The sequence below is a fragment of the Scardinius erythrophthalmus genome (genome assembly GCF_964197995.2).
Source record: "Scardinius erythrophthalmus genome assembly, chromosome: 7".
Lineage (NCBI taxonomy): Eukaryota > Metazoa > Chordata > Actinopteri > Cypriniformes > Leuciscidae > Scardinius > Scardinius erythrophthalmus.
The window spans coordinates 26,272,593-26,299,918 of NC_138227.1; the positions used below are offsets into that span (position 1 = coordinate 26,272,593).

Below are 27,326 nucleotides of genomic sequence, written 5' to 3' on the forward strand. Positions count from 1 at the left end.
ACAGGTTTGAGATGAGACTGTGTGAGTTGCAGTGTTATTTGGCCCTGTTGGGTCTGTCTCTTGTGCTGTGTGGTCGCAGTGCGAACTCCCATCTAGAACAGGACCTGGACTTCCGCCATCGCAGACTTCTGCAGAAAGCAAAAGCGATTGGACAGGCTACACAGGTGAGTCTCAAAAGCGCATTGACATTGAGTGGCCCAACAGGGAACGTTATCAGAACTTTCTGCCAAATTTCTCTCCAAATCTTCCGGGATGTTCATTCTAAGTTATCTGGTCTTTAGTAACATTATCCAAAAAAAAATATTTATACATTATTCATGGAATGTTTTTCTGTTTTCTGAGAAAATTATACTACTTGTTACTTTTTTTCCAGAGGGTGCAGAGAACTTTCAAATGTTACGTTCCATAATACTTGCAAAATGATCAAATAATCTTGTTCAAATAACCAAGAAAAAAAATAATAATAAAAAATGGATGTTTTTTTACGTTACGAGAACTTAACGGGAACATATTTTTGTTAGCTGGGACCGCATATTTTTACCAAATGATTTCTAGTTTTCCATTATCTGCATGTTCAATGCTGCCATTTCACACTCAAATATTTAACTTACATTATATTCCAAAATCAATTTAGACTTTTTTTCTAAATACACATGAATGCTCATAAATAGCGTACCCCCCAAAATTGTTGTTTACTCACTCTCATGTCATTCCAAACCTGTACCGACTGGCTTTCTTCTACGGAACACTAAAGAAAAAGAATATTTCAGCTGTTTTTGTCCATACAATGCAAGTCAATGGAGATCAAAACATCATTGGACCCCATTGACTTTTTATGGACAAAAAAACAACAACACAAAGGTCTTTTTTTAAAATATCTTGTGTTCTGCAGAATAAATAAATGATACACATAAATAATGACAGTTTCATAGTTCGATTATTATCATTTTCAGGACTATTTCAGTTTCAGATTGTTGAAATGTTTAGTTTGTTTAATGCTCTAGTTCATTCTACTTTTAATAGATGTTTGAATGGGAAATTACTTTTACCCCTTCTAATTCTATAGAAAGACATCATTACTTTCAGTCTCTCTCTCCTTTTCCTTCACTCACACACACATTTCTAAATGACCCTCTGTTTTTCTCATTTACATCTTGCCAAGTAAATGCATTATCTTTTACTATACAGGAACTTTGAGTTAATGGAATACAATTAGCTCTAATCAAAAAGCACATTCCCTTATAAATACAAAATGGCTTTTCTGCGTTTTCTCATATGTTAATCTAAATGAATGCACACCATTAGCTTTACTAGACAGTGTTTATAATCCAAACAAAAGGGAAAGTGAGGGGAGGAGGAGGGGACTTAAATGTTGAATGAACTTAAATGTTGATCCCATCATATGTTTTCCCAGGACTGGACCAAGAAAGACATCGAAGAACTCCTTTCCCTGCTCTCCATGCCTGAAATGGAGATGCGCGAGAATGATATTTCAACGGTGGACGAAAACGAGGGCCTACGTGTGGAGCTAGAACGTTCGGCAGAGAGCTCGAACCACATTCCCGCTCGGGAGCGTAAAGCGGGATGCAAAAACTTCTACTGGAAGGGCTTCACTTCCTGTTGAGGCCCTCACTTGAAGTTGCAAATTAACTTCTCAAATCTCTTGATAATAACAGCTGTGGTCAAATCACCAGTTAATTGGTTCTGTCAGTCAATCGACTGGAAGTTAATAAAGAATAAAATAAAGAATAAAAATAAAAGGGCTTTTTTTGTGGTGGATGATGTGAATATGATGATGAGGTATACATTATATGCTGTCTGTTCTTTGAACTATTTGTGTAGTGAAAATTAGTGTAGTGTAGCATTAATGATGTGTGTGTGTGTGTGTGTGTGTGTGTGTGTGTGTGTGTGTGTGTGTGTGTGTGTGTGTGTGTGTGAGAGAGTGAGAGAGAGAGAGAGAGAGAGAGAGAGAGAGAGAGAGAGAGAGAGAGAGAGAGTGATGTCACAGTGGTGATTAGTGGTAATTAACAGGCATTATTTCGATAATTTCTGTTTATCATGGTGAGAGGCAAGAGTCGCACGACACACCAAAATGATTGAGAATGACAAAGGAGTGAAACAACGAGAAACATTCTCTTCTGAATGCTTGTGGACACCGGCTAACAGGGGATGTTCCCACAACTTCCACTAATGTTTTGTAAAGGTTATGTAAATGTTAAGATAAAATGTTCTTTAAATAACATTTTCTCTATAGTGTGTTCTTAGTAATATTTGATTGCTATGCAATTATGTTACGAGAAATGTTCTTAGAACAACATTTCCAGAACATCCTTATGATGTTGTTAATTGTAGGTTACTTGACGATTGTTAATGTTTAACTTCTTGGAATACAAATAAACGAATGTTATATATTGTGAAAAAAATAACGTTAGGAAAATATTAACATTATCTTTTCTTACCATGACAAGATAACCGGACATTTTAACGTTAAACGGGCCATTCCACCGAATGGGTGACATTTGCTTGTTGTAACTCTTAAAAATTAAACTTAATTTTTTGTTGTTTTTTTTCAACACTGAATCTAATACTCAAATATTTACCTATTCAAAATGTGTATTGGTCAATCTCAGGCAACTTTATTTAATTTTTTACAAGGTTTCTAAGCAGAAGATGGATGCATGTTTTCACAGTCCTGTTACCGAAACTCATGTGACATTTAAAAAGCATGTTTAAAAGCATGTCAATTATTCCTTTGTTTTCCCCACAAGAAAGTGTTTATTTTAAAGATATTGTTGGTTATATGTTCAAATAACTGATATTTCTGACAAAAAAATCACTATTAAGGCAAAGTGTATTTTAATAAAAAACACAAAGCCATTTTTTCATTTTAAAGAAGACCGAAGCCTCAAGTTTATACATTTTTTTTATAATTTAATTTATTAAACAATTGTATAAATGATTGACCAAACAAAACTGATAAAAAAAGTGGTTTAACTTTATTTTTTTAGAAAATAAATAAATAATAGTAACAGGACTGAACACTTGGTAACAGGAATGAACTATTTCATAACAGGAATGAGGAACAGGTAACAGGAATGAGTGTCTCCCGAGAGAGAGTGTACATGACTGTGTGTGCATAAGATTTCTATGTTGAAGTGATGTACTATATGCTAGTAGTACTTCACAGCAAAGGAGATGGAAAGGGAAATAATATTTACAGTATTAAATCAACAAAACAGAGGACTCTACTCACTCCTGTTACGTTAACTCACTCCTGTTATTTTTTCATATAAGTAACAGGACTGAAAGTAACAGGATAAAGTTTTTAAGCAAAAAGTTATCAAATACATGACATATGGCCACATAGCATACATGCTAATAGCATGAGGACACTGAGCAAATTCTAGTAACTTAACAAAAGTTAATATCTTTAAAATAAACAAATACATTCTAAGAAATTATTTAGGTAACAGGATAGTATGTTGAGATTGACCTTCTCAGTCATAGTTACAATTTCATCAAATATACAGAAATTAAAATAAGAGGACTAACTTATGGTCTTCCCATTGCCTTTAGAAGATCAAGATGATGCAACTTCCTGTTGAAAATGTGTCTTGTGGAATATTCCAAGTTTTTCAGAGGGGGGAATGTGTTAGAGTAACAGGACTGAGTGAAAACCCGGGGACATGACTAAAATGTGTATTTTATCTAAAATATTAGATAAAATATTTTTTTCTCATAAAAACAAACAAACATTTTAAATACATTGGATATAAAGTCACACAACAATCCCCAAAACTTAAGATTTCTGAAGGATTTTAATCATTATATTTCATGGCAAAGTTTAGAGACAGAGAGTGGGGACATGCAGAAAATGCTATTTTTTGTGTTCTATGTAGTTTTTATTAATGTTTTTAATTATAAATTTTATAATTTGTAGTTAGCTTAATATGCAAGACATTTTGCTTAATAATAAAATGTATTTTAGAGTTATTTTCATGCAATTTTTTACATATGATGTTCTGGGGACATAAATGTCACCCATTCGGTGGAATGGCTCAAACATTAAAAACACTGTTCCCACTACTTTTTTAGAGCATAAATGTGTTAGCTGGGGTCCACCTTTCCGTCAGTAAGATCCGGACGAGCACGCATGACTGATGGAACATCTTTGAAGAGAACAAATAATTCACACGGATCATTTGCAGTTGGTAGCTACTCTCTCTCTCGCGCGCGCGCTCCAGTTTGATGTGTTCTTCATTAGCGTGTTATTGCATGTGAAAACACACACTGCTCCATGACTAGAGCTCTGTCCCTTCAGGCTCGCGCACGAACGCGTAGACAGGGTGGAAAAAGCTGTTAGGCAGTTGTAATTGTTATTTAATTATGGTCCTGAAAGCACCGCAAATATTTCAACACATCTGGACTGTTTGATTAGCAAGCATGAGACTTTCCGTCATGCATAAACGGCTCTCTGCTGCTGTGTTTACCGAGTACACACATTTTCTCAAGTGTGTGTGGATGTGTTTATAGCCTACGTCATCCTCATTTTACTTGCATTAGAATAACCATATGGTATGTGTGCTTATGTGAAATTTTCTATACTTACTTGTTTGAGCCAATTAGGAGAAAATAAGTGCAAAAACAAAAGTTTTTCTCATAAGAAAAAATCCTACGGAAATATATCGTCAATTCCTCCTAGTGAGAAATGAGACCAAATGGAAAGCAAATGAGACTTTTAAGTTTCCTGCTTCTCAGATATTTCTCCTGAGTAAATGACCCCTGTATAATCACAATTATGTCTCAAACTCTGCTCAGATGCCATAATCTGCAATCAAAGTTCTGGAATATGAACTCAAATATTTATAGCCTATATTATATCCATAATTATTTTTTTACTATATATATATATATATATATACACACACATATTACAATTTTATAATTGTAATAGTTTTTATGATTTTTTTATGGAAAAAATCTCCAAAACTATAAAAGAGCAATACTATTTTCCTCTGTATACTGTAGGAAGGAAAGATTAGCAATAATATCTCTCTCATGCACACATGCACCCACACAAGGATTTTCCATGTTATTCCCTCATAATTCCCCTCATCCAGCTGAAACAAAACACAAATATCAGACAATCCTTCTGTTATGAGGAAAACAATAGGCCCAAAGCATGAATTGAGTGTATCTTCACTGTCCACACAGCTCTAGCAAAGCCAGTGACGTGTCACAGTCTCCAAACAAAAGACTCATCATTCACGACCTTCTGCATGTAAGAATAAGTGATGAGAAATAGGCACACAGCCAAAGTCATTCCAATTCATTGCAATGCAGCTTATATATGGTATTTTGTTACTTAACTATTCTTTAATTTTAATCTGGTCAGATGGAGATACACTAGCCACTGTATCTACAGCTGTCAATCAAAACAATGAGTTGTGCTACATTGAACGTGATGAGTCATCGTGTCAGCTGGTTAATTTCTCTTTTTCAGCACTCTCTGCCTGCCTGCCCACAACATACTGTTATTTCTCATGGAGACATACTTCACTTGGTTTATGTTGATATCAAATATTTGCAAATGTTGACGCAAATGTTGAGCAATGTGATGCTGCCAAACTGCTGTTAAAAAACAACTTTAAATCTGCTTTTGAGAGACAGTTAAAGAAAACCTTTTTTTTTCTTTTTTTTTTGTGCTCAAGCTCATATGTGTGTTATGAGGACAAAATTAGCCAGAAGTTCTAAAATCTAAAATCTGTAAAAACCTCTTTTGGGAATTAAAATATGTTTTATTGTTTTATTATGCTACAATAAAATGTGAGTATACATATATATATACACATATATACATATATATATATACACATATACATATATATAGATATACATATACATACAGTGCTATGCATAAGTTTAGACACCCATGCTAAAGTTGACTAAAAAGAGGAATAAAAAATCATCTTTTGGAAATTGAACTTAATGCCTTAATTAAAAAAATTAGGAAAAATTCAACCTTTAAGGACACCAATTTTCTTTGTGAATGAATAATGTATCGTAAATAAATAAATGTTCTTCCTTAAAATACAGGGTGCATAAGTCTGGACACCCCTATGTTAAATTCCCATAGAGGCAGGCAGATTTTTATTTTTAAAGGCCAGTTACTTCATGGATCCAGGATACTACGCATCCTGATAAAGTTCCCTTGGCCTTTGGAATTAAAATAGCCCCACATCATCACATAGCCTTCACCATACCTACAGATCGGCATGGTTTTATTTCAGTTAGCCTAATAGCTAGTTTGATTTGCATTGAGAGATGATCTTATGGAAAGTACTCCATGCCAATCTCTAGGTATGGTGAAGGCTATGTGATGATGTGGGGCTATTTTAATTCCAGAGGCCAAGGGAACTTTATCAGGATGCATAGTTGGATTTTTCCTCATTTTTTTAAATTAAGGCATTAAGTTCAATTTCCAAAAGATGATTTTTTATTCCTCTTTTTAGTCAACTTTAGCATGGGTGTCTAAACTTATGCGTAGCACTGTGTATATATATATATATATATATATATATATATATATATATATATATATATATATATATATATATATATATATATATATACATATACATATATATATACATATACATATATACATATACATATATACGTATATATATACATATATATATATATATATATATATATATATATATATACAGGTGAAACTCAATTTTTTTTAAATATAGTGCAAAAGTACTTGTTATTAACTGTATTTAAACATTTTAATTTAATAATAATTAGTGAATAATAATAATAATTATTCATAAAATGATTGTATTTTAAAATTAACAACAATAATAATAACTGTTCAAAACATTACAGAAGTTTATAGTATGTCCTAAATATATAGATAAATGTGTGTGTATAAGTGAGTGTGAATATGTAGGCCTACATGAGGACATTAGTCAGTGAACGATGCAGGCAATCATCAAATAATTATTCAAACAACACAAATCACAATCACTCATCCGTTTCAGAGGAAAACAGCACGGCCTCTTAAACACAGTGGTGTGTGCGTTTAAGTGTTTATGTGTGCTTTGAGAAGACCAGCATGCCGTCTGCACACACTGAGCTGGTCCATTAGCCTTTGAGGCCTTAAACACTCCCTACCATTCATCTCATAAACTCCATTTAACATTCTCCCCACTGCTAGGCCACCTATAAAGATCTCTTTAGCATGTGTGTGTGTGTGTGTTGTGTATGTTTTCATATGCTCTGATGCTGATGGAAGCTGACTGAACTGATGACAGACCATGGCTTTGTCAAATGGTCTATTACATGATCACACAGCTAATACTGAGATCACGCACACACACGCACACACGCACGCACACACACACACACACACACACACACACACGTACATCTATCTTTATGAGTACATTCATTGACACAATGCAATCTCTAGCCGCTTACCCTAACCTTACCCATCACAATTAAGTGCCTAACCCGAACCCTTACCCTAAAGCTACCCTTAACCTAATTATAACCTTATCCCTAAAACCAAGTCTTGACCCTCAAACAGGCCTTTAAAGGGGTCTCAGAAAGTGAGAACCGGCCAAAATATCTTAACTTTACTCTCTTTGTCCTCACTCCAATGCTCTAAAACTCAAACTGGTCCTCACAAAGATATTTGTACAAGTACACACACACACACACACAGAATCTCTCAGGTCTAAATATTTAAAGGGTGAGGTAAAAAATTCCAAAAATTATGGTATAATTTTCTGGCAACTGATTTGATAAAGTATGAATGAAATTGTATGTAGGCTAATATATTTTATAGATAGATAGATAGATAGATAGATAGATAGATAGATAGATAGATAGATAGATAGATAGATAGATAGATAGATAGATATAATATCAATTAAGATAAATAAAGACATTTTCAGTTTCCTCAGCAGAACAATTCAAATACACATTAAATAACAGTGGTACAACCCACAGAGATGTACACAATATTGCCAAAAGTTTTGGGTCTGCCTTTACATGCACATGAATTTTAATGACATACCATTCTTAATCTGTAGGGTTTAATATGGAGTTGGCCCACCCTTTGCATCTATAACAGCTTCAACTCTTCTGGGAAGGCTTTCCACAAGAACTCATTCATCGGATTGCCAGACAGAGAAGCGTGATTCGTCACTCCAGAGAACACGTCTCCACTGCTCTAGTGTCCAGTGGCGGCATGCTTTACACCCCTGCATCTGACCCTTTGCATTGCACTTGGATGTAAGGCTTGGATGCAGCTGCTCGGCCATGGAAACCCATTCCATGAAGCTCTCCACACACTGTTTTTGAGCTAATCTGAAGTTTGGAGGTCTGTAGCTATTGACTCTGCACTAAAGTTGGCGACTTCTGCTCAGTTGACCGTGGAAAATTTAGTAGTGAGGAAATTTTACGAATGGACTTATTGCAGAGGTGGCAACCTATCACGGTATACTAGGCTTGAATTCTGAGAGGTCCTGAGAGCGACCAATTCTTTCACAAATATTTGTAGAAGTCTGCATGCCTAGGTGCTTGATTTTATACAACTGTGGCCATGGAAGTCATTGGAACACCTGAATTCAATGATTTGGAGGGGTGTCCCAATTCTTTTGGCAATATAGGCAAGCGTTTGTCTATCCCTCACAGCCTCACTTTAATTCCCATTAAAAATCCAAGATGGCGCTGCTGTGAATGAGGTCTATTCCTCAGTAGTTTTTATGAAATCACATCCAATATGTGACCCTGGACCACAAAACCAGGCACACGAGTCAATTTTTTTGAAATTGAGATTTATACCTCACCTGAAAGCTGAATAAATAAGCTTTCCATTGATGAATGGTTTGTTAGGACATGACAATATTTGGCCGAGATATTTGAAAATCTGGAATCTGAGGGTACAAAAAAATCGAAACATTGAGAAAATCACCTTTAAAGTTGTCCATTTATGTTCGCGAATGTGCTGCATTCACTCACAAAAATAAATGTCTTATATATTTACGATAGGAAATTTACAAATAAACTTCATGCAATATGAACATGATCTTTACTTAATAGCCTAATGATTTTTGGCAGAAAAGAAAAATCGCTAATTTTGAACCATACAGTGTATTGTTGGCTATTGCCACAAATATACCCATGCGACATGTGACTGGTTTTGTGATCCAGGGTCACATATAGACTGCAAACTCCCATTTTCAACTCAGATAAAATATGATTTATTTTGCCGTGAGGCTGAATATTCATCACAGGTGCAGAACCACAGCAGACAGCGGAGCACACTGGTACGTGGTTTCTGTCATAATTGTTGTGCGTTTTATCTGCATTACACAAGAGACCTTCAATTCTGCATCTTATTTGAAAGTTTTCTACCACAGCAAAGTTCTAATGAGGTCCTGTATCTACTAAGAAATTGTTCAGCGCAAGGCAGTGAAAAGAGTCGCCTTCCAGTCATTTTACACTGACATTAAATTAACTTCATTACAAGCACAATGCACCATCAGCAGGGAAACAACATTAGAGAAATGAGCCAGCACAAATATGTCCACTTCTGCCTCCAAATGCCCATTTAAACTCGCTTAAAGTGATCACACGGCTAGTTCTACCTCCTCTGTGACTCATAGGCTTCAGAAAATTACTGTAGGATAAACCAAAGCCAGACTGTACAGACAACTGCTTTTGCTGTAAAACTGCAATATGTTTACCGCCATCATTAAAACCCTTTAGAGGGACTCCTCTATTGTGTTGTGACGTTTCTGTTTGGAAAAATTGGGTCATTGAGGGGACTATTTGGCTCAGTTCTTCTGTCATGACATGATAATCCAATATTTAAATCATAAAGAAAAGAAAAGAAATTAACCAGATATAATATTCAGGAATATTGTCAAATATTGTTTAATATGTCAACATTAGACATATTTCATAATTTAGTTTTTTCTAGTTCTAATTAGTTGGTGCATTCACATGTTTTTATTTGTCAAATGTCTTTCTCAGAGATACTTTGCTGCTGTGTCGTGTTGCCAAATGATGAGCTCACATTTTTAATGTTGTTTAACATGTTATTTTCTCACACATTGCCCGTGAAATTTCTCTGATACATTTTTTATAAACATTATCATGCTGGTGCAAGTATACATGAAGTTTATCATTATCAACGAATGCTTCGTTTTTGATTCCAGTCCTCACTAACGTACTCGGTTACTAACGTAACCTCGGTTCTCTCTAGAGAGAGGAACAAGTACTGCGTAGAATACGCTAGGGGAAAATCCTTTTCCACGAGAATACTGAAGCCAAAAAATTATCCTTTAATTTTGTATTAATGTAAAACGCGTTGCGGCAGCATACAGACATAGGCGAGGCAGCTCGCGCGCCTATTGGCTGGTCTGCTGGCAACTGCTTAAGCCTATCGAGCGAGACCTAGAGTGACGTCAGACCCAATGAGGGCGCTTCGCGCCCTCTGCGTCACGTCTCGCCGAAACGGGCGTGGCTTAGGTCTATAAATACCGCTCGCAGGCATTATTTCTCTGGTTTTTCATAGTCGAAGCAACCAGAGCGCGTGCAGGCACGGCAGGATACGCAGTACTCGTTCCTCTCTCTAGAGTAACCGAGTACGTTCTCTTACGAGAGATACTCTCGTACTGCGTAGAATACGCTAGGGGAACCTACTGTAAAACGCCGTGCGTGCTGGGATCTGATACCATAGACTCAAGGGCGACAGCCCGGAGTTCATACAGTACATAATCACCCAGGGGACTCACAGGGAATCCTGGAAGAGAGGGGGGTTAGCCACTATCTTCCTTATAGCAGCATAGAGCAAGGATTGCAATACTCAATAGCTGCATAACTGACAGCGCCAGTTATGAGATTTTGGCCATACTAGACCGACAGTAGTCTGGCCTGTAATGCGGGAACCTCTAGGTTGTAAAACCTTATAAATGTAGACGGAGAGGCCCAGCCTGCCGCCATACAAATATCTTGCAAGGCAATCCCACTTGACCATGCCCACGATGAAGCCATGCTTCTCGTGGAGTGCGCTTTGACACCCAGCGGGCACTGCATGCCCTTGGTTGTGTAAGCTAGCGCTATTGCGTCCACTACCCATCTGGATAGGGTCTGTTTCGAAGCGGCTAGTCCCTTAGAACGCCCGCTGAACGAAACAAAGAGCTGCTCCGTCTGTCTGAAAACAGACGAGCGAGACACATAAGCTCTTAACGCCCTGACTGGGCAAAGGGAGCTTTCGTCCATATTTCCTTCAGTGACCGGCAGGGCAGACAGGGAAATGACCTGTGCTCTGAACGGTGTATTGAGGGATTTAGGAACATAACCGTGCTTAGGTTTGAGTATAACTCTAGAGTCATTCGGCCCAAATTCCATGCACGTCGCGCTTACTGAGAGCGCGTGTAAGTCCCCTATGCGCTTCACTGAAGCGAGAGCCAGAAGAAACGCCGTCTTGAAAGACAGGTGTTTAAGATCAATCTCCTGCAAGGGCTCAAATGGATGGCCTTTCATGGCTTCCAGTACCGTAGAAAGGTCCCATATAGGGACTGTGGGAGGTCTGGGAGGATTCAGTCTCTTAGCTCCTCGAAGGAAGCGAATAACTAAATCGTTCCTTCCAATAGACTGGCCGAGCGTGGTCGAAGAGAACACTGCTATGGCCGCTACATAGACTTTGAGCGTGGAAGGGGACCTGCCCTTATCCAACAGCTCCTGTAGGAAGGAAAGAACCTCCGTCACACCACAATGCAGGGGTGACACACCACGAGCTGTGCACCAGCTAGAGAACACTGACCATTTTGAGGCATAGAGACGTCGCGTAGACGGAGCTCTGGCCTGTGTGATAGTGTTTAACACTCCCTGTGGGAGGTCAGCGGGTACCCGTTGATGGCCCACACATGGAGGGACCACAGCTCTGGGTGAGGATGCCAAATCGAGCCGTTGGCTTGAGAGAGGAGATCCCTCCTCAGAGGCACTGGCCACGGGGCGGTGCTCGCTAACTGCATCACAATTGGGAACCAAGGTTGGCTCATCCAAAGTGGGGCTACAAGCAGCACTGAGCATCCTTCTTCCCTGACCCGTTCTACCACCTGAGTCAGGAGGGAGACGGGGGGAAAAGCGTAGAGAGGACGGCGAGGCCACTCGTGGGTCAGCGCGTCCTTGCTCTTCGAGAAAAATTCTGGACAGTGAGCGTTTTCCTGAGATGCGAACAGGTCTACTTCCGCTCTGCCGAATTTCTTCCACAGCAGCTGGACTGTCTGTGGGTGCAAAGACCATTCTCCTGTCGGAACCTGGTTCCTGGACAGTCTGTCTGGTCCTATATTTAGGAGCCCTGGCACGTGCGCTGCTCTCAGCGAGAGCAGGTTGCTGCGGGCCCATATCAGGAGGCGCCTGGTTAGCCTGTACAGAGTCAGGGACCTGAGGCCGCCCTGGCGATTTATGTAGGACACCACTGAGACGTTGTCTGAACGTATTAGCACGTGGTGTCCCTTTATGAGGGGACAAAAGCGCGTGAGCGCTTTGCTCACTGCCAACATTTCGAGGCAGTTCATATGTAAGAGCTTCTCCTGCTTTGACCATTGGCCAAAAAGCGGTCTGCCCTCGAGCAGCGCTCCCCATCCCGAGGTGGATGCGTCCGTGGACACCACCATCACTCTCGAGGAAGTCCCCAGGCTTACACCTGATTGGTACCAGTCTTTTGCCTCCCAAGGTTTCAAAGCTGCAATGCATGCTTGATTGACCTTTATGCGAAGCTGACCGGAGGCCCACGCTGAGCGTGGTACTCTCTTTCTGAGCCAGAACTGCAGTGGGCGCATGCGCAGAAGGCCCAACTGGAGAACTGAAGATGCTGAGGCCATCAGACCGAGCATCCTTTGAAAAGCTTTGAGAGGGACTATCGCGCCGCAGCGGAACGAGCCGGCTGCGCGCCGAATGTCCAGTGTGCGCTGAGATGACAGGCGTGCTGTCATTAGCAGCGAGTTCAGCTCTATTCCCAGAAAAGATATAATCTGTCTGGGGAAAAGCGAGCTCTTTTCCCAGTTCACTGCGAGACCGAGATTCTCGAGGTGATCGAGTAAAATGGTCCTGTGCTCTACGAGCTCTGAGTGAGATTGGGCTAGAATCAGCCAGTCGTCCAGATAGTTCAGCACTCGTATGCCCCGTAATCTGAGGGGTGCGAGCGCTGCGCCCATGCACTTCGTAAATGTACGGGGTGCCAGGGACAAGCCGAAAGGCAGGACTGTGTACTGATATGCCTGGCCCTCGAAGGCGAATCTCAAAAATCTCTGACGTGACGCTATCTGTATTTGAAAATACGCGTCCTTTAGATCTATTGACACAAACCAGTCCCCCTGGCGGACGTGCGCAAGGATTTTTCTGGTTGTGAGCATCCTGAACTGGCGCTTCATAAGCGCTCTGTTCAGCTGCCGCAGATCTAATATGGGTCTGAGACCCCCGTCTTTTTTGGGCACCAGGAAGTATCTGCTGTAAAGCCCCCCCTCGCTTTGAGCTTGAGATAGGGGTTCTATAGCCCCTTTGCTCAACAGTTTCAAAATCTCGGCTCGAAGTAGATGAGCTACTTTCGATTCTACCGTGGTCTCGACGCGCGCCATGAAGCGGCGAGGGCGTCGGCGAAACTGCAGCGAATAGCCTTCTTTTATGATGTTCAGCACCCATCTCGAAACCCCGGGAAGCTTTTCCCACGCAGGTGCGCGAGTAGCTAGGGGCTGGATGCGAAGGACGCTCTGATCGGCTCGCGATACAGCGGCTTTTGTGTGCTGTGACATAAGCGTCGCGCTCATGACATCTGAGGCAGGGGGCGCGCTGATAACAGCGGGCAGAATGCCCGCGCTCGACTCCTCCGCAGTGTTTAGCTGAGAGGAGGAGGGCTGGGCTAGTTTCATGTCTGTGTGTGGGCGTGGGCGCAGAGCAGCGGGCACATACACCACCTTTACAGCATTGCTCGCGTGAGCAGAGCATATGCATACTGGTCCTGTATTTACAGGGACCGTGAGACATGTGGGAAGTAGCGTTAGTGGGCACTGGGTAGTGGGCACTTTTGCTACATATGAAGCGCAATCGATCTGAGTCGATTTTATGTGCGCGGGCCCTGTGTGAAGGGCTGTGCTTGTGTGTAGGAATGGGCACTGAGTAGTGGGCATTTTTTCTACACATGAAACACCGTCGGCCGTGGCCGGGACACCAGAAAATACACTCTTTAAGGGATTTATCTGGGTAGCTGTAAAAACGGCTTTTGTGTGCAGGCAAGCGGGTAATGGAACCGGCTTGTTGGCTGCTAAATACGCTGGACCAGTCACATTTCCTGGAACTGGACGAGCGGCAAGCTTTGGTGGAAGTCCGGCCGCAGCGGGACTTGGACACCGTCGCTTTCCTAGGCGTGCTAGGATGATTTCGGGGCCTCTGGCTTCAACGCAACCTTCTGCCGCGGGCCACGCGGGGCGGGGCGGCGGCCGGATGAGCCAGAGCGCGGTCTCGAGCTCTGGGTTTGGCGGCGTTGAGAAGAGGAGGCGGCGGGCGGAGGCTTAGGCTGTGAGCTCTGAGCAGACGGTTTCGCACGGCCTGCTGCAGAACCGGAGCGCTTCGGGAGGAAGTGCTTCATGGCCTGGGTGAAGAAAGCGCGGCGGAGCAGGGTTGACGTCGTGCGGCAGGCTTTTGAGGGCAGCGCCATCTTAGCACGCCGTCCAGCAGAGGGCGGGCATAAGTGCGCTGCAATAGCCTCTTCGACCGGCGGCAGGGAGTGGTAGCCTCTGTTCTTTGCGTCGTCGACAGCGGAGAACGCCAAAGAGACAGAGGACCGTGTCCTGGCCGAAAAAGGGGAGCCCCAAGATTTAGCGACTTCTTCATGAAGCTCAGGAAGAAAAGGCGCTGGCTTGGATGCAGGTGAAACGCGCTCCCAAGGCAGGAAGTAGCCGTCCAGCCGGTTGTGAGCAGGCTGCTCAGGCGTAATCCACTCGAGGCCGAGGCTCGCCGTGGCCTGAGTGAGCACGCGCATGAGCTCCGCCTCAATGCTCGCTCTCTTTCCCGTAGAAGCACGGGCAGGGGGGGCGGGAGAAGCATCCTCAGAGCCCGCCCAATCCTCACTGCCTGATGCTATGAGAGAGCAGGAATGCCCCTCTCGAAGCAGCGCGTCGATCTCATCAGCGTCATCGACAGAAGCGGCGGCAGACCGCGGCCGCTGTCCGTCCGAAAGTGAAGCTGATGAAACCGGAGAAGCAGGCGGGCGCACCGGCGAGCTTTGACGGCTAAGAGAGGGCTCCGGGATTCGCTGAGCGCGGCGCTTTTTACGGCGCGGCACAACAGCAGGTGTGGGCGCAGTCTCGTTGAACAGTGCCAAGCGAGTCCTCAGAGTCGCTAATGGCAACAGCTCGCAGTGATGGCAGCCGCCATCAGCGAGCGCGAGAGCTGTATGTTCTTGACCCAGGCAGGAAGCGCAAATGACATGGCGGTCCCCGTCGCTGAGTGCGGCTCTGCACGAGCCACAAGCAGGCATCTTGAAAAAGACGCAGCTCTTTTAGACAGTGTGAGTCGCGCCGGCGAACACACACACACAGTGCAATAAAAAGGATATGGGCGCTGGATAGCGCAGCAGGAAGGCGATGAAGGCGGCGCGGCCGGCAGCTTCGTCGACTCGTCCCGCTGAGGTGCTTCTTCAACAGCGCGGCTTCTTCTCGGATCCAGCGATGTGAGTTGCTTCGCTGAAGGATGAAAAATCAGAGAAATAATGCCTGCGAGCGGTATTTATAGACCTAAGCCACGCCCGTTTCGGCGGGACGTGACGCAGAGGGCGCGAAGCGCCCTCATTGGGTCTGACGTCACTTTAGGTCTCGCTCAATAGGCTTAAGCAGTTGCCAGCAGACCAGCCTATAGGCGCGCGAGCTGCCTCGCCTATGTCTGTATGCTGCCGCAACGCGTTTTACATTAATACAAAATTAAAGGATAATTTTTTGGCTTCAGTATTCTCGTGGAAAAGGATTTTCCCCTAGCGTATTCTACGCAGTACGAGAGTATCTCTCGTAAGAGAACCTATTTTGTCAAATTGGACCATTTTAAATACAATTTTAAATAGTTAAAGCAGCGGAGTGTCATCGTTTAAATTTTGAATTACTCAGTGAAGGTTATTATATTTAACATACGTCTTTGGTGCTCTGAGGCTGTGGAATAAAGTGTCTGTGTTATTTGCTTCATCTTCACACCAAAAGATTAGACTCATTAAATCACAGATGCTTGAAGCAGACTTGATGACTACATCCATGCTAAAATATTCTCTTGTGAAACCCATCACTGTCATATGGGAAAGCTAGTTTGACTATTTGGAAAAGGAGATATAGAAAGAGCGAGGGACGGAGGGAGGGATATCACCTGACCTTCATTGAGTAGATACTGTATTTTCTGTGATATGCCTTCAAACCACTCTAAATACAGTTTGAAGTGTGTCACATCTCTCATTTCCATAAAGATCAGACACGTATACTACAGGCAGACAGATGAATTAACACACAGCCTGTTCGGTCAGTGGGTGGCTCACTGAGAGCCAAAGAAAGGCTAAGATGTGAGGGTATCAAGACATGAAATCGAATCCCTGTCCCTTTGGCGGTCATTCTGCTCCCTTTCGAAGTGAAACTCAACACTGCGTCTTGGATTGACACTATGGGGAACGTTATCACCATAAACGGTGTCTGAACCATGTGTGTAAACACAACAATTTTATTGGCCTACGACAGTCTATGACGTCATACCGAAGCACCCGTGATAATAAGAAGGCGCCTGCAATGTACATCATCAGTTTTTTTGTCTTCTGGAGCCGCTTGTTTATATGCGCATTTAAAGGTAGGGTAGGCTTGTAAACACAGCTCATTATTTCCATTCACTCCACCCCCTCCCTTCTGAGCTCCTTCCAAAGCCACGCCCCCAAAACACATGAACGCGCGACGCCAAACGCTCAGGCTCAGCTGGAAGACGCATTTATTTACCTGAGACGAGTGGAGAGGAAAGAGCGCAGTGCATGCAGTGACATCATGTCAGAATCACATGTAATAAAATACCTAACTTTATCACTATAAATATAAACAAATAAGATTTCTTTTAGTAATCACTATCAAGCTAGCATATCGATACTGGTAAAGTTTAAAATATATTTTGCTTGATTCGGTAACAAGCTATATTTATATGTAACGAGCTATATTTATAAGGCAAAGCTAAAAACAGGTTGCATTGATACACGTTTTTCCATTACCATCAGTTACACTGTGATGAAGGTGAATTTCGAGTAAGATTCATAACATATACGGTGTTTTAATAATTTTTATTTTATCAATCAATAAATTCCATTAGAAACAAACCTTGTTGTATTATTTTAATTTAATACTGTGAAGCTGCTTTGATACAATCTGTATTGTGAAAAGCGCTATACAAATACACTTGACTTGACTTGACTTTTGCATGTAAGAGTTTCCATGATGAAAACATTGTTGACTCTAATGAGGACTACACTCCGGAGACAAGTACCGCTTCGTCGGTTCAAGGACAGGTCCGGGGTCGAGGGCAAAGCAGAGGAGGTCGTTCAAGAGTGCGGGCAACCAGGGTCCGAGGAAGTAGTTTTTGCCTTGTTTGCCTTCGCTGACTGCATATGCAGGTGCTTTGAATTTTGAATGCTCTTTCTCTGCCATAATTTTACTCTTCGTAGGTTCCGCGTCTCTCTTGCACTCCTCAAATCAAACAGATGCACGCGCATATGGGCAGATCTAGCAACAGGGGTGGTAGCCATGGTTGCGAGAGTGAGTGACAGTCGCCCAAACCAAACAATTGTTTCATCCCGAATGGAAATAATGAGCTGTGTTTATTGCAGATTAAAAGGTCTACAGTCACTCGATTTTTATACTCTCTTTTTCAGAGCACTTACATTTTAATTATGTATTGGTATACACTCACCTAAAGGATTATTAGGAACACCTGTTCCATTTCTCATTAATGCAATTATCTAATCAATCAATCACATGGCAGTTGCTTCAATGCAGTTAGGGGTGTGGTCCTGGTCAAGACAATCTCCTGAACTCCAAACTGAATGTCAGAATGGGAAAGAAAGGTGATTTAAGCAATTTTGAGTGTGGCATGGTTGTTGGTGCCAGACGGGCCGGTCTGAGTATTTCACAATCTGCTCAGTTACTGGGATTTTCACGCACAACCATTTCTAGGGTTTACAAAGAATGGTGTGAAAAGGGAAAAACATCCAGTATGCGGCAGTCCTGTGGGCGAAAATGCTTTGTTGATGCTAGAGGTCAGAGGAGAATGGGCCGACTGATTCAAGCTGATAGAAGAGCAACTTTGACTGAAATAACCACTTGTTACAACCCAGGTATGCAGCAAAGCATTTGTGAAGCCACAACACGCATAACCTTGAGGCGGATGGCCTACAACAGCAGAAGACCCCACCGGGTACCACTCATCTCCACTACAAATAGGAAAAAGAGGCTACAATTTGCACAAGCTCACCAAAATTGGACAGTTCAAGACTGGAAAAATGTTGCCTGGTCTGATGAGTCTCGATTTCTGTTGAGACATTCAGATGGTAGAGTCAGAATTTGGCGTAAACAGAATGAGAACATGGATCCATCATGCCTTGTTACCACTGTGCAGGCTGGTGGTGGTGGTGTAATGGTGTGGGGGATGTTTTCTTGGCATACTTTAGGCCCCTTAGTGCCAATTGGGCATCGTTTAAATGCCACAGCCTACCTGAGCATTGTTTCTGACCATGTCCATCCCTTTATGACCACCATGAACCCATCCTCTGATGGCTACTTCCAGCAGGATAATGCACCATGTCACAAAGCTCGAATCATTTCAAATTGGTTTCTTGAACATGATAATGAGTTCACTGTACTAAAATGGCCCCCACAGTCACCAGATCTCAACCCCAGATCTCATGCTCTATGCATCTTTGGGATGTGGTGGAATGGGAGCTTCGTGCCCTGGAAGTGCATCCCACAAATCTCCATCAACTGCAAGATGCTATCCTATCAATATGGGCCAACATTTCTAAAGAATGCTTTCAGCACCTTGTTGAATCAATGCCACGTAGAATTAAGGCAGTTCTGAAGGCGAAAGGGGGTCAAACACAGTATTAGTATGGTGTTCCTAATAATCCTTTAGGTGAGTGTATAAAGACAGTTTAAACAAATTTGAAAAAAAGTTTTTTATAAAAATCCTACCTTTAAGATAAATGCTGAATGCACTCATTGCGTTGCATTCAGGGTAAGCCCATGTTCTTGCTTTATTGTCTCCCGGGGGATATGGATTTGACGCCGGTGTTATACTACTAATAATAGTAATAATTAGTAGTTTCTCTCGAAGTAGATTGGCCTCTCTGCGAAGATCCCATTGAAGTCAGATCCCTCCGACTCCATTCCCTCTTTCAGGGAACGTGGGTTACCATACTTAACCGAGACGTTATCACTATTCATGTCTAGAAAGAAGTTTTTGATTAAGCCTGGTTCTGTGAGTCAAGTCTGTTCTGTTATGAAAGTGAAGTGCACTGATCCTGAGTAAACGAATAAGCACGGAGTAGCTAAAAATAACTCTGTTTCCTGGTCTTCTGTACACACCACATCAGTCACGATGATGACGTTCCCCATAGCATCAGTCCAAGTGTCTCGTTCCCCTTCTCAGGGAACCATGGAACCTGAGACATTCAGTGTTTTGGATAGAGACCCCTAGATTTGTCTGCATTTTAAGTGTACACTAGTTTAACATGTCAGTTAAGAACACAAAATGGAATCTGGAATGATGTCACAATGAGATTGTGTCACAATGAGACAGAATGCATTTGCTACGAATTGGAAGTTGACAGTAGGAAGTGACATCATGGCAAACTGTGTCTGATTGTAGCGACTTCAAAAGAAACAAAAATTAAGCAATTAAGAAGTGAATGTGACAAAAAACTGAGAGTTGCATAATTTGTTCAACAAGCAAACTAGTTTTGTAGCTGTCGTCTGCTTAGCATGAATTCTGCATATGCATGAATAGAAACTGGTTACTTTTTTATATTTCTGGTAGAGGAAAAAGAGATTTGATTTTATTTAAGCTGCATAAATGAATCACAGCGGTTAAATTGCAGCCGATTCTTTGTTGCAAAAACGGAGATGAAAAGTTTTGAAAGCAATTTATTTTTCGAGACGCTCAGGAGATGATTTTGACCTGCTCAAAGACATTCATACGCACACACACACACTTGAGAGAAAGTATGTTCTCTCTGTCTAAGTTGAAGAGCTGATTAGCAGTGTGAGGATGGGTAGACAGGGTTCGGCGGGGCTGTGTTTAAATATCAATGCTGAATGATTCTGCTGCCAGGTGCTCTTTTCTCTCGTCTCTGCCTGACTGCTCCACCACTAAATGCCATTGATTCTGCTATTACACACACGGGGTGTAACACTTCACAGAAGTACCATTTGTTTGGAACTATGTGGATATGTTTGCATGTGCCTGATGAGAAATACAGTGAGTAATGTTATATCATTGGGTATGTGCCTGAAGCACATGATTTCAATTCATAGAACTGCTAAAATGTTGCATCATGCTCTTCACATGGATGCTGAAGTGGTACAGTATATTTTACAGGAAGCATTAACTTTATGAATGAGAGCGAGCAAAAAAGACGCGCATATATTCATTAGTATGCAATGTGATCTCATGGGCCTTTATCATGCCTAGAGTGGATTTTGATATAATAGACATAATAATTTTTATACTGTACAAACAAAAGGACAAGAATTTCACATATTGCTATCTTCGTGGGGTTGTCCCCATAACGTAGCATATACTTGAACCACACACAAATTAGTTTCAACCTTTATATATCAACCTTTGTTCAATCATATTTCATACTTATTGATAATTAATCTAAACAAAGAGTGCAAATGATTTTACTTATGTTAGATTGGATTTCATTTGTTAATAAAACTGTCATTAAAAAGGTCATTAGATAAAGATTTTCCATCACTGATAAATGAGTGTCCCACTATTGGGTGTCTGAAAATTGAACCCACACACCTGTGACGTTACCCTCAAAATGTTTCAAGTTATCAAAAGATTCATAAAGGTATTTTGTATGTATTTACATAAATTTTAGATTTCTTGTTTGCTCTAACATACAACAGTGTCTGTGCTATAACCTCAGGTACTACAGTGTTAATACAGAATATGCACAAATAACTGCGAGAGAAAAAAAGAGAATGAGATGAAGGCCTAAAACGGCAATTTGACCTTTAACGTAATTAAAAGACTTACCTGGTTGTTTCCAGTTTGAAAAATGTATGAACCACTCACATTTCTCATGCTTAATTCGTTCAAACTTTGCTCATCATGGTGTGAAATTTCTTGCAATTAGCCGGAAGCTTATTAAAAATCTTTTGATGGTGACAGAGATGATAAGAATGGATGATAGAAGTATCACAAGAATCAACCAAGAAGAAGCGCAAAAAGAATACATTAACGCAATGGAACAGACTGGCCCCAATTTCACTCCAAGACTAGAAGCTTATATGTTTGGTGTTATGCATAAAAGACTTTTATGTCAGCTATAGAATGTGATTCTATCATGCATTCTATCACGGTTGATTAAACAGCAAAATCATCCCACAGATATCGAAGAAGGGAACCGGGTCACAAAGACCCAGATATTATAGCATGGATTCTTTTAATATGGGCCTAAAAACTTAGTTTAAAGCCCTGGCAACCACCCACAACACTCTATCATCATAAAAAATGTGAATATCCATGTGTATGCTGGGAGAATGACAGGTTCTCTGTTCACTTATGCTTGTGTGTGTCTGTGTGTGTGTGTGGCTGCAAGTCATTTCACACCTTCATACACAAATTTCCACGCTTTATGTGTGTGTGTAAAAGTGAGGAAAGACAAAATGCCAGCGGAAGAGGATAAGCCTGCGAGGTGGACGAAGGGCATGTGAGTAATTCCTCTGAGTCTCTGAGGAGCCTGAAACCTGACAGATGAATTTAAGAGCATGCAATTCAAATCAAAGTGCTTATTTATCAGATTTGCATCTGTGCTGGCATCGCTCTCTCTCTTTATCACCGCCTCTCTTTCCCTCTATCTCTCTCCCCTTCTTTATCTATTGTAAATATCTAAATTGTAAATACGTTTTTTTTAAATAATAATAATAAAATACGTTTTTTTTATCTATTCTCTCTCTCTCTCTCTGTATATATGCATATCCATCTATCTATATTAAGATAAAGAATATAATAAACGAGATATATCATTTATTGTATTATATTTCTCCCCTCCCTCTCTCTCATTTACTTTTAATTCCTGTTTCGTGAATAAATTAAAAAGATGAATGATGCACTGGAGTAAATCTATTTATGGAAGGAAGAGAAGGTGGAGAAACAGTTGAGGGAAGTGACAGGATGGAAGTGAAGAAAACAAAGGTTAAGGGAGGGAGGTAAAGAGAGAGGAAAGGAGATGTGATTAATGGAGCGTACAATCCGCCGCTCCCCCAAACCCCACGCATCCACCTTGACACATCCCATTTCCTTAGCCAGATGGCCATCAAAGTCTTCATCATCACATCCAATATGTATGAATATGTGTGTTATAGGGCATGTGCTATATATATATATGTGATGTGTGTGTGTGCACAGGTGACATGACACTGTTTAAAATATGATTGAAACACTGCTGGACAAATGAATGGGAAGGTGTTCATTATGGACAGGCCTGTCTGTCTCTTCGGGATGATGGACAGATGTGTCCAGATTGCTATGGCCAGCTGGAGTCACACTGGGCACCTGACCCCATTTTGTATTACAGTGTGTGTGTATTTGACAGGTTAATGACCTTTCAGAAAAACAGATGAGCCTTTGTAGCACCTCATCAGTCAAACATCTCCAATTAAAAAAAAGTCTCTCTCTGTAAATTCCAATTAAAACTACAATTTAATTGAACAACTATGTTGCTTGGTGTTTTGAATGGTTGCCAGTGTTTTGCTAAGCAGTTGCAAAAATGAGTCATTTCTGAGTAGTTTTTAGCGTCTTGTTTTTCTGTAGCTCCATTGTGATCAGTCAAATAGCTTGTCCAGCTGTTCCTGTTTAGTTCCCTCATTTACCATGGGTATATATACTCCCTGTTCTGTTTGTTTGTGTCGAACGTACTTGTGATTCTTCAGTTTACTATAAGACTTTGTATTTGTAATCATCTCCTTCGTCGTGCGCTGTCTACAGCCACCAGTCCGTAACTGTATGTTTTTAATGTAAATTTCTCCCTTTAAATACTTTGGTCAGTTCAAGAATAATATATGCAATTTTATATTATTGATTTGAAAGTATTAAAAAAGCAGTTTCATGTCTTTCCCTGTATTGTTCAAATGGTCAATGTTTATATGGGATTAAGAAAGAAATTAGTAATGTGATCATTTTTAGAGAGAGTAATTAGTACAGTAATCTAATTACACTGTTAAGGATGTAATTAGTAGCTAGTTTATCACTGTTTTATCTCATAGAGAAAGTACGTTTATTTTGTGTTATTAAACAAGCATTAAATATGCCAACTATTGCCTAAGTATGAACAATCCCCCTTAGCAAGCAATTGCCAAACCTGAAGGCTGACTCACAATCGAGCAAAAGTGACTGTGTTTGAAGCCCAATTCTGATTAAAGATTGGTTTTATTAAGCTTAAAATGAAAAATTCCTTGGTTTTGTGTAGTTCATTAGAAGTGTAGGATTTCAGCCACTCAATTTTAACTTCAATCAGCACATTCATTATAATGAGAAAAGGCCAACATTCATTTAACAGAGAGAAAGAGAAAATGAGATTGTGAACCGCCTTCAACAAACTGAAGCTTTATAGAAACACTGCAGGTTTGTTAACCCAATGAAGAGTGCTTGGCCTGTATATGCAAGTGTTAAAGTGCTTAAACTTATTTGAACACTTAAAATGCACACTTTTTATTGAATTATTAGCAAAATAGAAAACCAAATGACATCTGCGCCCATGTTTTTCTCAGAACTAACGTCACAATTTTGTTCTGTTATGCAATGACTTCTAATGAATCTGCCTTTAAGATGAAAGCAAAGTTTCACAAAAAGTGTCCTTCATTTATTTTGTCTTTTGAACAGTATATTGTTTTACTTGTACTTTTAATTAATTTGAGAAATTCTTCCTTTAAAATAAATGGCACTTGATATTTTGTCATCTACTGAGTGTCTTCACAATCCAAAACATTTTTAGGACATTTAAATGTGTGTGTCAGTGAGTTTTTACTTGTTTACTGACAAGGATTTATTTGTGTATCTGCGTAATATTATGCATATGAAGTTGTGAATCTAAATCTCATTCATGAAAGTTTAAGATCTCGTGCAGTTCGGTGGCCTCCGCCAAACTAGTGCTAATAGAAATCATTGCCACCAGCCATGTGTCTAAATATGTTTGCATTCTCAAACCGCCAAAGGCTACTGCGTGCGCTCCAAGCACACAAGACTGCAATTAGCATTGAGAAATACAGGCTGTGAAAAATACTGTCGGTAAGTGTTAGTCTGAGATTAATTTGCACTTAACAGCGTGCGAAAAATAGAAACTGCGTAAATGATGCTGCTTCGGATGCGTCCCAAGTCACCGGGTTTGCAACTTAAGACCGTTACGCCATCCTCACGGGTTCAACGGAATCAGCGCGAGCTCTCCTCTAAAACATCACGGACCAGAAGGCGCGCGCGGAGTGGATCATGACTGGCCATTACCGTCACTTAATCGGAGCTTGGGTCTTGATTAGAAGTACGCAGGCGACTGAGAACCCCCATGGAGGGAAGAGGCAAACACATCCACGACCCGACCGGCCGGGAGAAAGCAGTAGGACACGAGGCTCTTCTCGGAAACATTGACGTCAATGCGCACACGCATGAGCCAGTGTAAACCAAACCAACTTCAATTCATTTTTGCGCGACCTGGGCGAATAGGTTTACCAGAGAACCAACTTGAAGCTCTGGAGCTCTGGAATCTGACCTAGGACTGTTTTCATTGCAATTTTAAATCAGTTTTTATTTCTTTTAATTTTCTATGTTTCTTTTTAAATCCCTTTTATTGTGTATGAAATGTGCCTAAATAAACTTTCCTTGTCAGTGCATAGACTTTATGAAAAATAATTACAAAAGCTAAGGTCCGGCAGGTTTGCTTGATAAATATTAATAATGATAATATACAGTATGTGTTATGGCTGCATAATTATTGGTGGGCCTATAACAAAGCAGCACAATTGTGTGATATTGCTTTTAAAGTTCAGTGAACAAAAATGTAATATTTAGTAATTAGTTTAGCTCAGTAGACAGTTTTGACAGTGATTTTTCAGATTTTTTTTTCTGTTTTTGCTTTGTCAAAATACTTCTAAACAAACCCACAGCAGAACCGTTCAACAATATATTGACGTGACGTTACGTTCCTGCATGATTCAATGTTTTTAAATCAGTAGAATAAATGATTCAATGAAACACTCATGAACACATTTAAATGGCTGCGTTCGAAATCACAATTCGCTCGAGTTTACGTACTTTGAATAAGAACTTACTTTGCATGCGCTAAAAAAGTATTTATATATTATGAATGTCTTGTCATGATCACGTGACCTACCAGAACTTACTTTGCATGCGCTAAAAAAGTATTTATATATTATGAATGTCTGTATAGTGTAAATATATTCCGGACCGGACGTAGGCTACTACATTCACCATGTTGTCATGATCACGTGACCTACCAGCATCAGTTGCGTCGCTTCAAGGACATTAACAAATATTCACCCGTGGCCTCATGGGATAGTAAAGTGTCAATCATATGCACACTTAAAAATCTTGCCGGTGTTGTGCCGAATTTCGACCCCCTGCCAAATTATTACCCGTCTCGTTGAAGTCAGTACCTGATTGCCTCCTAACCCCGCCCCTAATTCCTACCCCTTTCCCACAACTAATCCTAAACCTACCAATGCTACGGGGGTAATAATTTGGCGGGGGTCGAAATTCGGCACAACACCTGGTCATCCATGTACTTTTTTATTATGAATTCAGACACTTTTTTTGTCACATACTGTTTTTCGGGAAGTAGCATCTTAGATGCAGTGGTTTTTGCAGAGACGATGCTCGAAACTCTAACCCTAAACTCATCCATAAACCTGTTGATATCAGTAGATTTAAACTAAAACATTATTTTGGCTGATTTATAAGGCTTTCAAATGGAGCGCTTCCAATGTCATCACAAGTCAGATTAGGGCATGTTTTACTATAATCGTGAGAGCATTTCCCACAATTTGATCCTCACATAATAGGACTTTTCAATGTTTTGTTTAAAACTGTGCTAAGTATATTTTCTCCAACCACAGAACTTTTTTTAAACATACATTTACACTTTCGTTAGGTATGATTATTGTGGTTTTGTAAGTGATTTCAGGTTTTCTATCCTTGTGGGTAGGCTTGGTCCCAGGTAAACTCATACATAGACAAAATACAGTATGGCACATAGTTTGTGTTCAGGGTTGAGTAACGATAGCAGGTTAAATCGCTCATTAATCCCTTTCACCTCCAGTAGGATTCACGCCCCTAATCGGTGTCATCTTTGTCACTCAGCATCACTCAAACGCACGCGGAGGAAACCCCCCTTGCCTCCTGACGTCAGACGGATCATTTAAAAGGCAACCTTGGAGGAATGATTTGCAACAGAAGTAGCATTGAGAAGAGGCAACGCTACCCGACGCATCTCTCTCCTCTTACTTTTACTCACCAAATCAATACTTTTCAAAGATGCTCTCAACGCGTATCCAGTGCGCACTGGCGCTCCTGTCCCTCGCGCTCGCCGTCAGCAGCGTCTCAGCAGCACCGTCAGACGCCAAACTCCGCCAACTTCTGCAGAGATCTCTCCTCAACCCGGCTGGAAAACAGGTACATTACTTTAATACTTTAGCCCATTTTATAGACATTATAAATGACTTTAGATTGAGTCTAAATGCTCATATTCTCTCTGATACGACAGCAAACAAACAAAAGCACTGTCCATGGTGCTGAAATCGACGGACGCATCTGCAATTGGAAAGTAGCAAAGTTCTGCAGTTTATATACAGAGAATGTATAGATATATATCGTTTGAACTTACACAACGTTGATTATGATTAATATAATCTCATGCGAACATAAACTCATGCTCATGTTTTTCATGGTCCAGAACGTTAGGAATCAGAAACAAAGCTAGACATGTCAAGGTCCCATGGCAG

General features: G+C 40.9%; 2 protein-coding genes across 2 annotated transcripts in view; both read left to right on the plus strand.

Moving 5' to 3' along the window:
- Window positions 1-11: 11 nt before the first annotated feature.
- On the plus strand, window positions 12-1,624 carry sst1.2 (somatostatin 1, tandem duplicate 2; the record flags this gene model as incomplete). Its single annotated transcript, XM_081371619.1, has 2 exons — window positions 12-164; window positions 1,415-1,624. The coding sequence occupies 2 exons, from the start codon at window positions 12-14 to the stop codon at window positions 1,622-1,624; spliced, it is 363 nt and encodes a 120-aa protein (XP_081227745.1).
- A 25,235-nt stretch (window positions 1,625-26,859) lies between these two features.
- The window catches only part of sst1.1 (somatostatin 1, tandem duplicate 1), a gene marked incomplete at both ends in the record, with an annotated part of 1,005 nt that continues 538 nt past the window's right edge, over window positions 26,860-27,326 (plus strand). Inside the window, one exon of the mRNA XM_081371620.1 lies at window positions 26,860-26,997. Coding sequence (XP_081227746.1) covers window positions 26,860-26,997 — 138 coding nt within the window. The remainder of the gene's footprint in view (window positions 26,998-27,326) is intronic.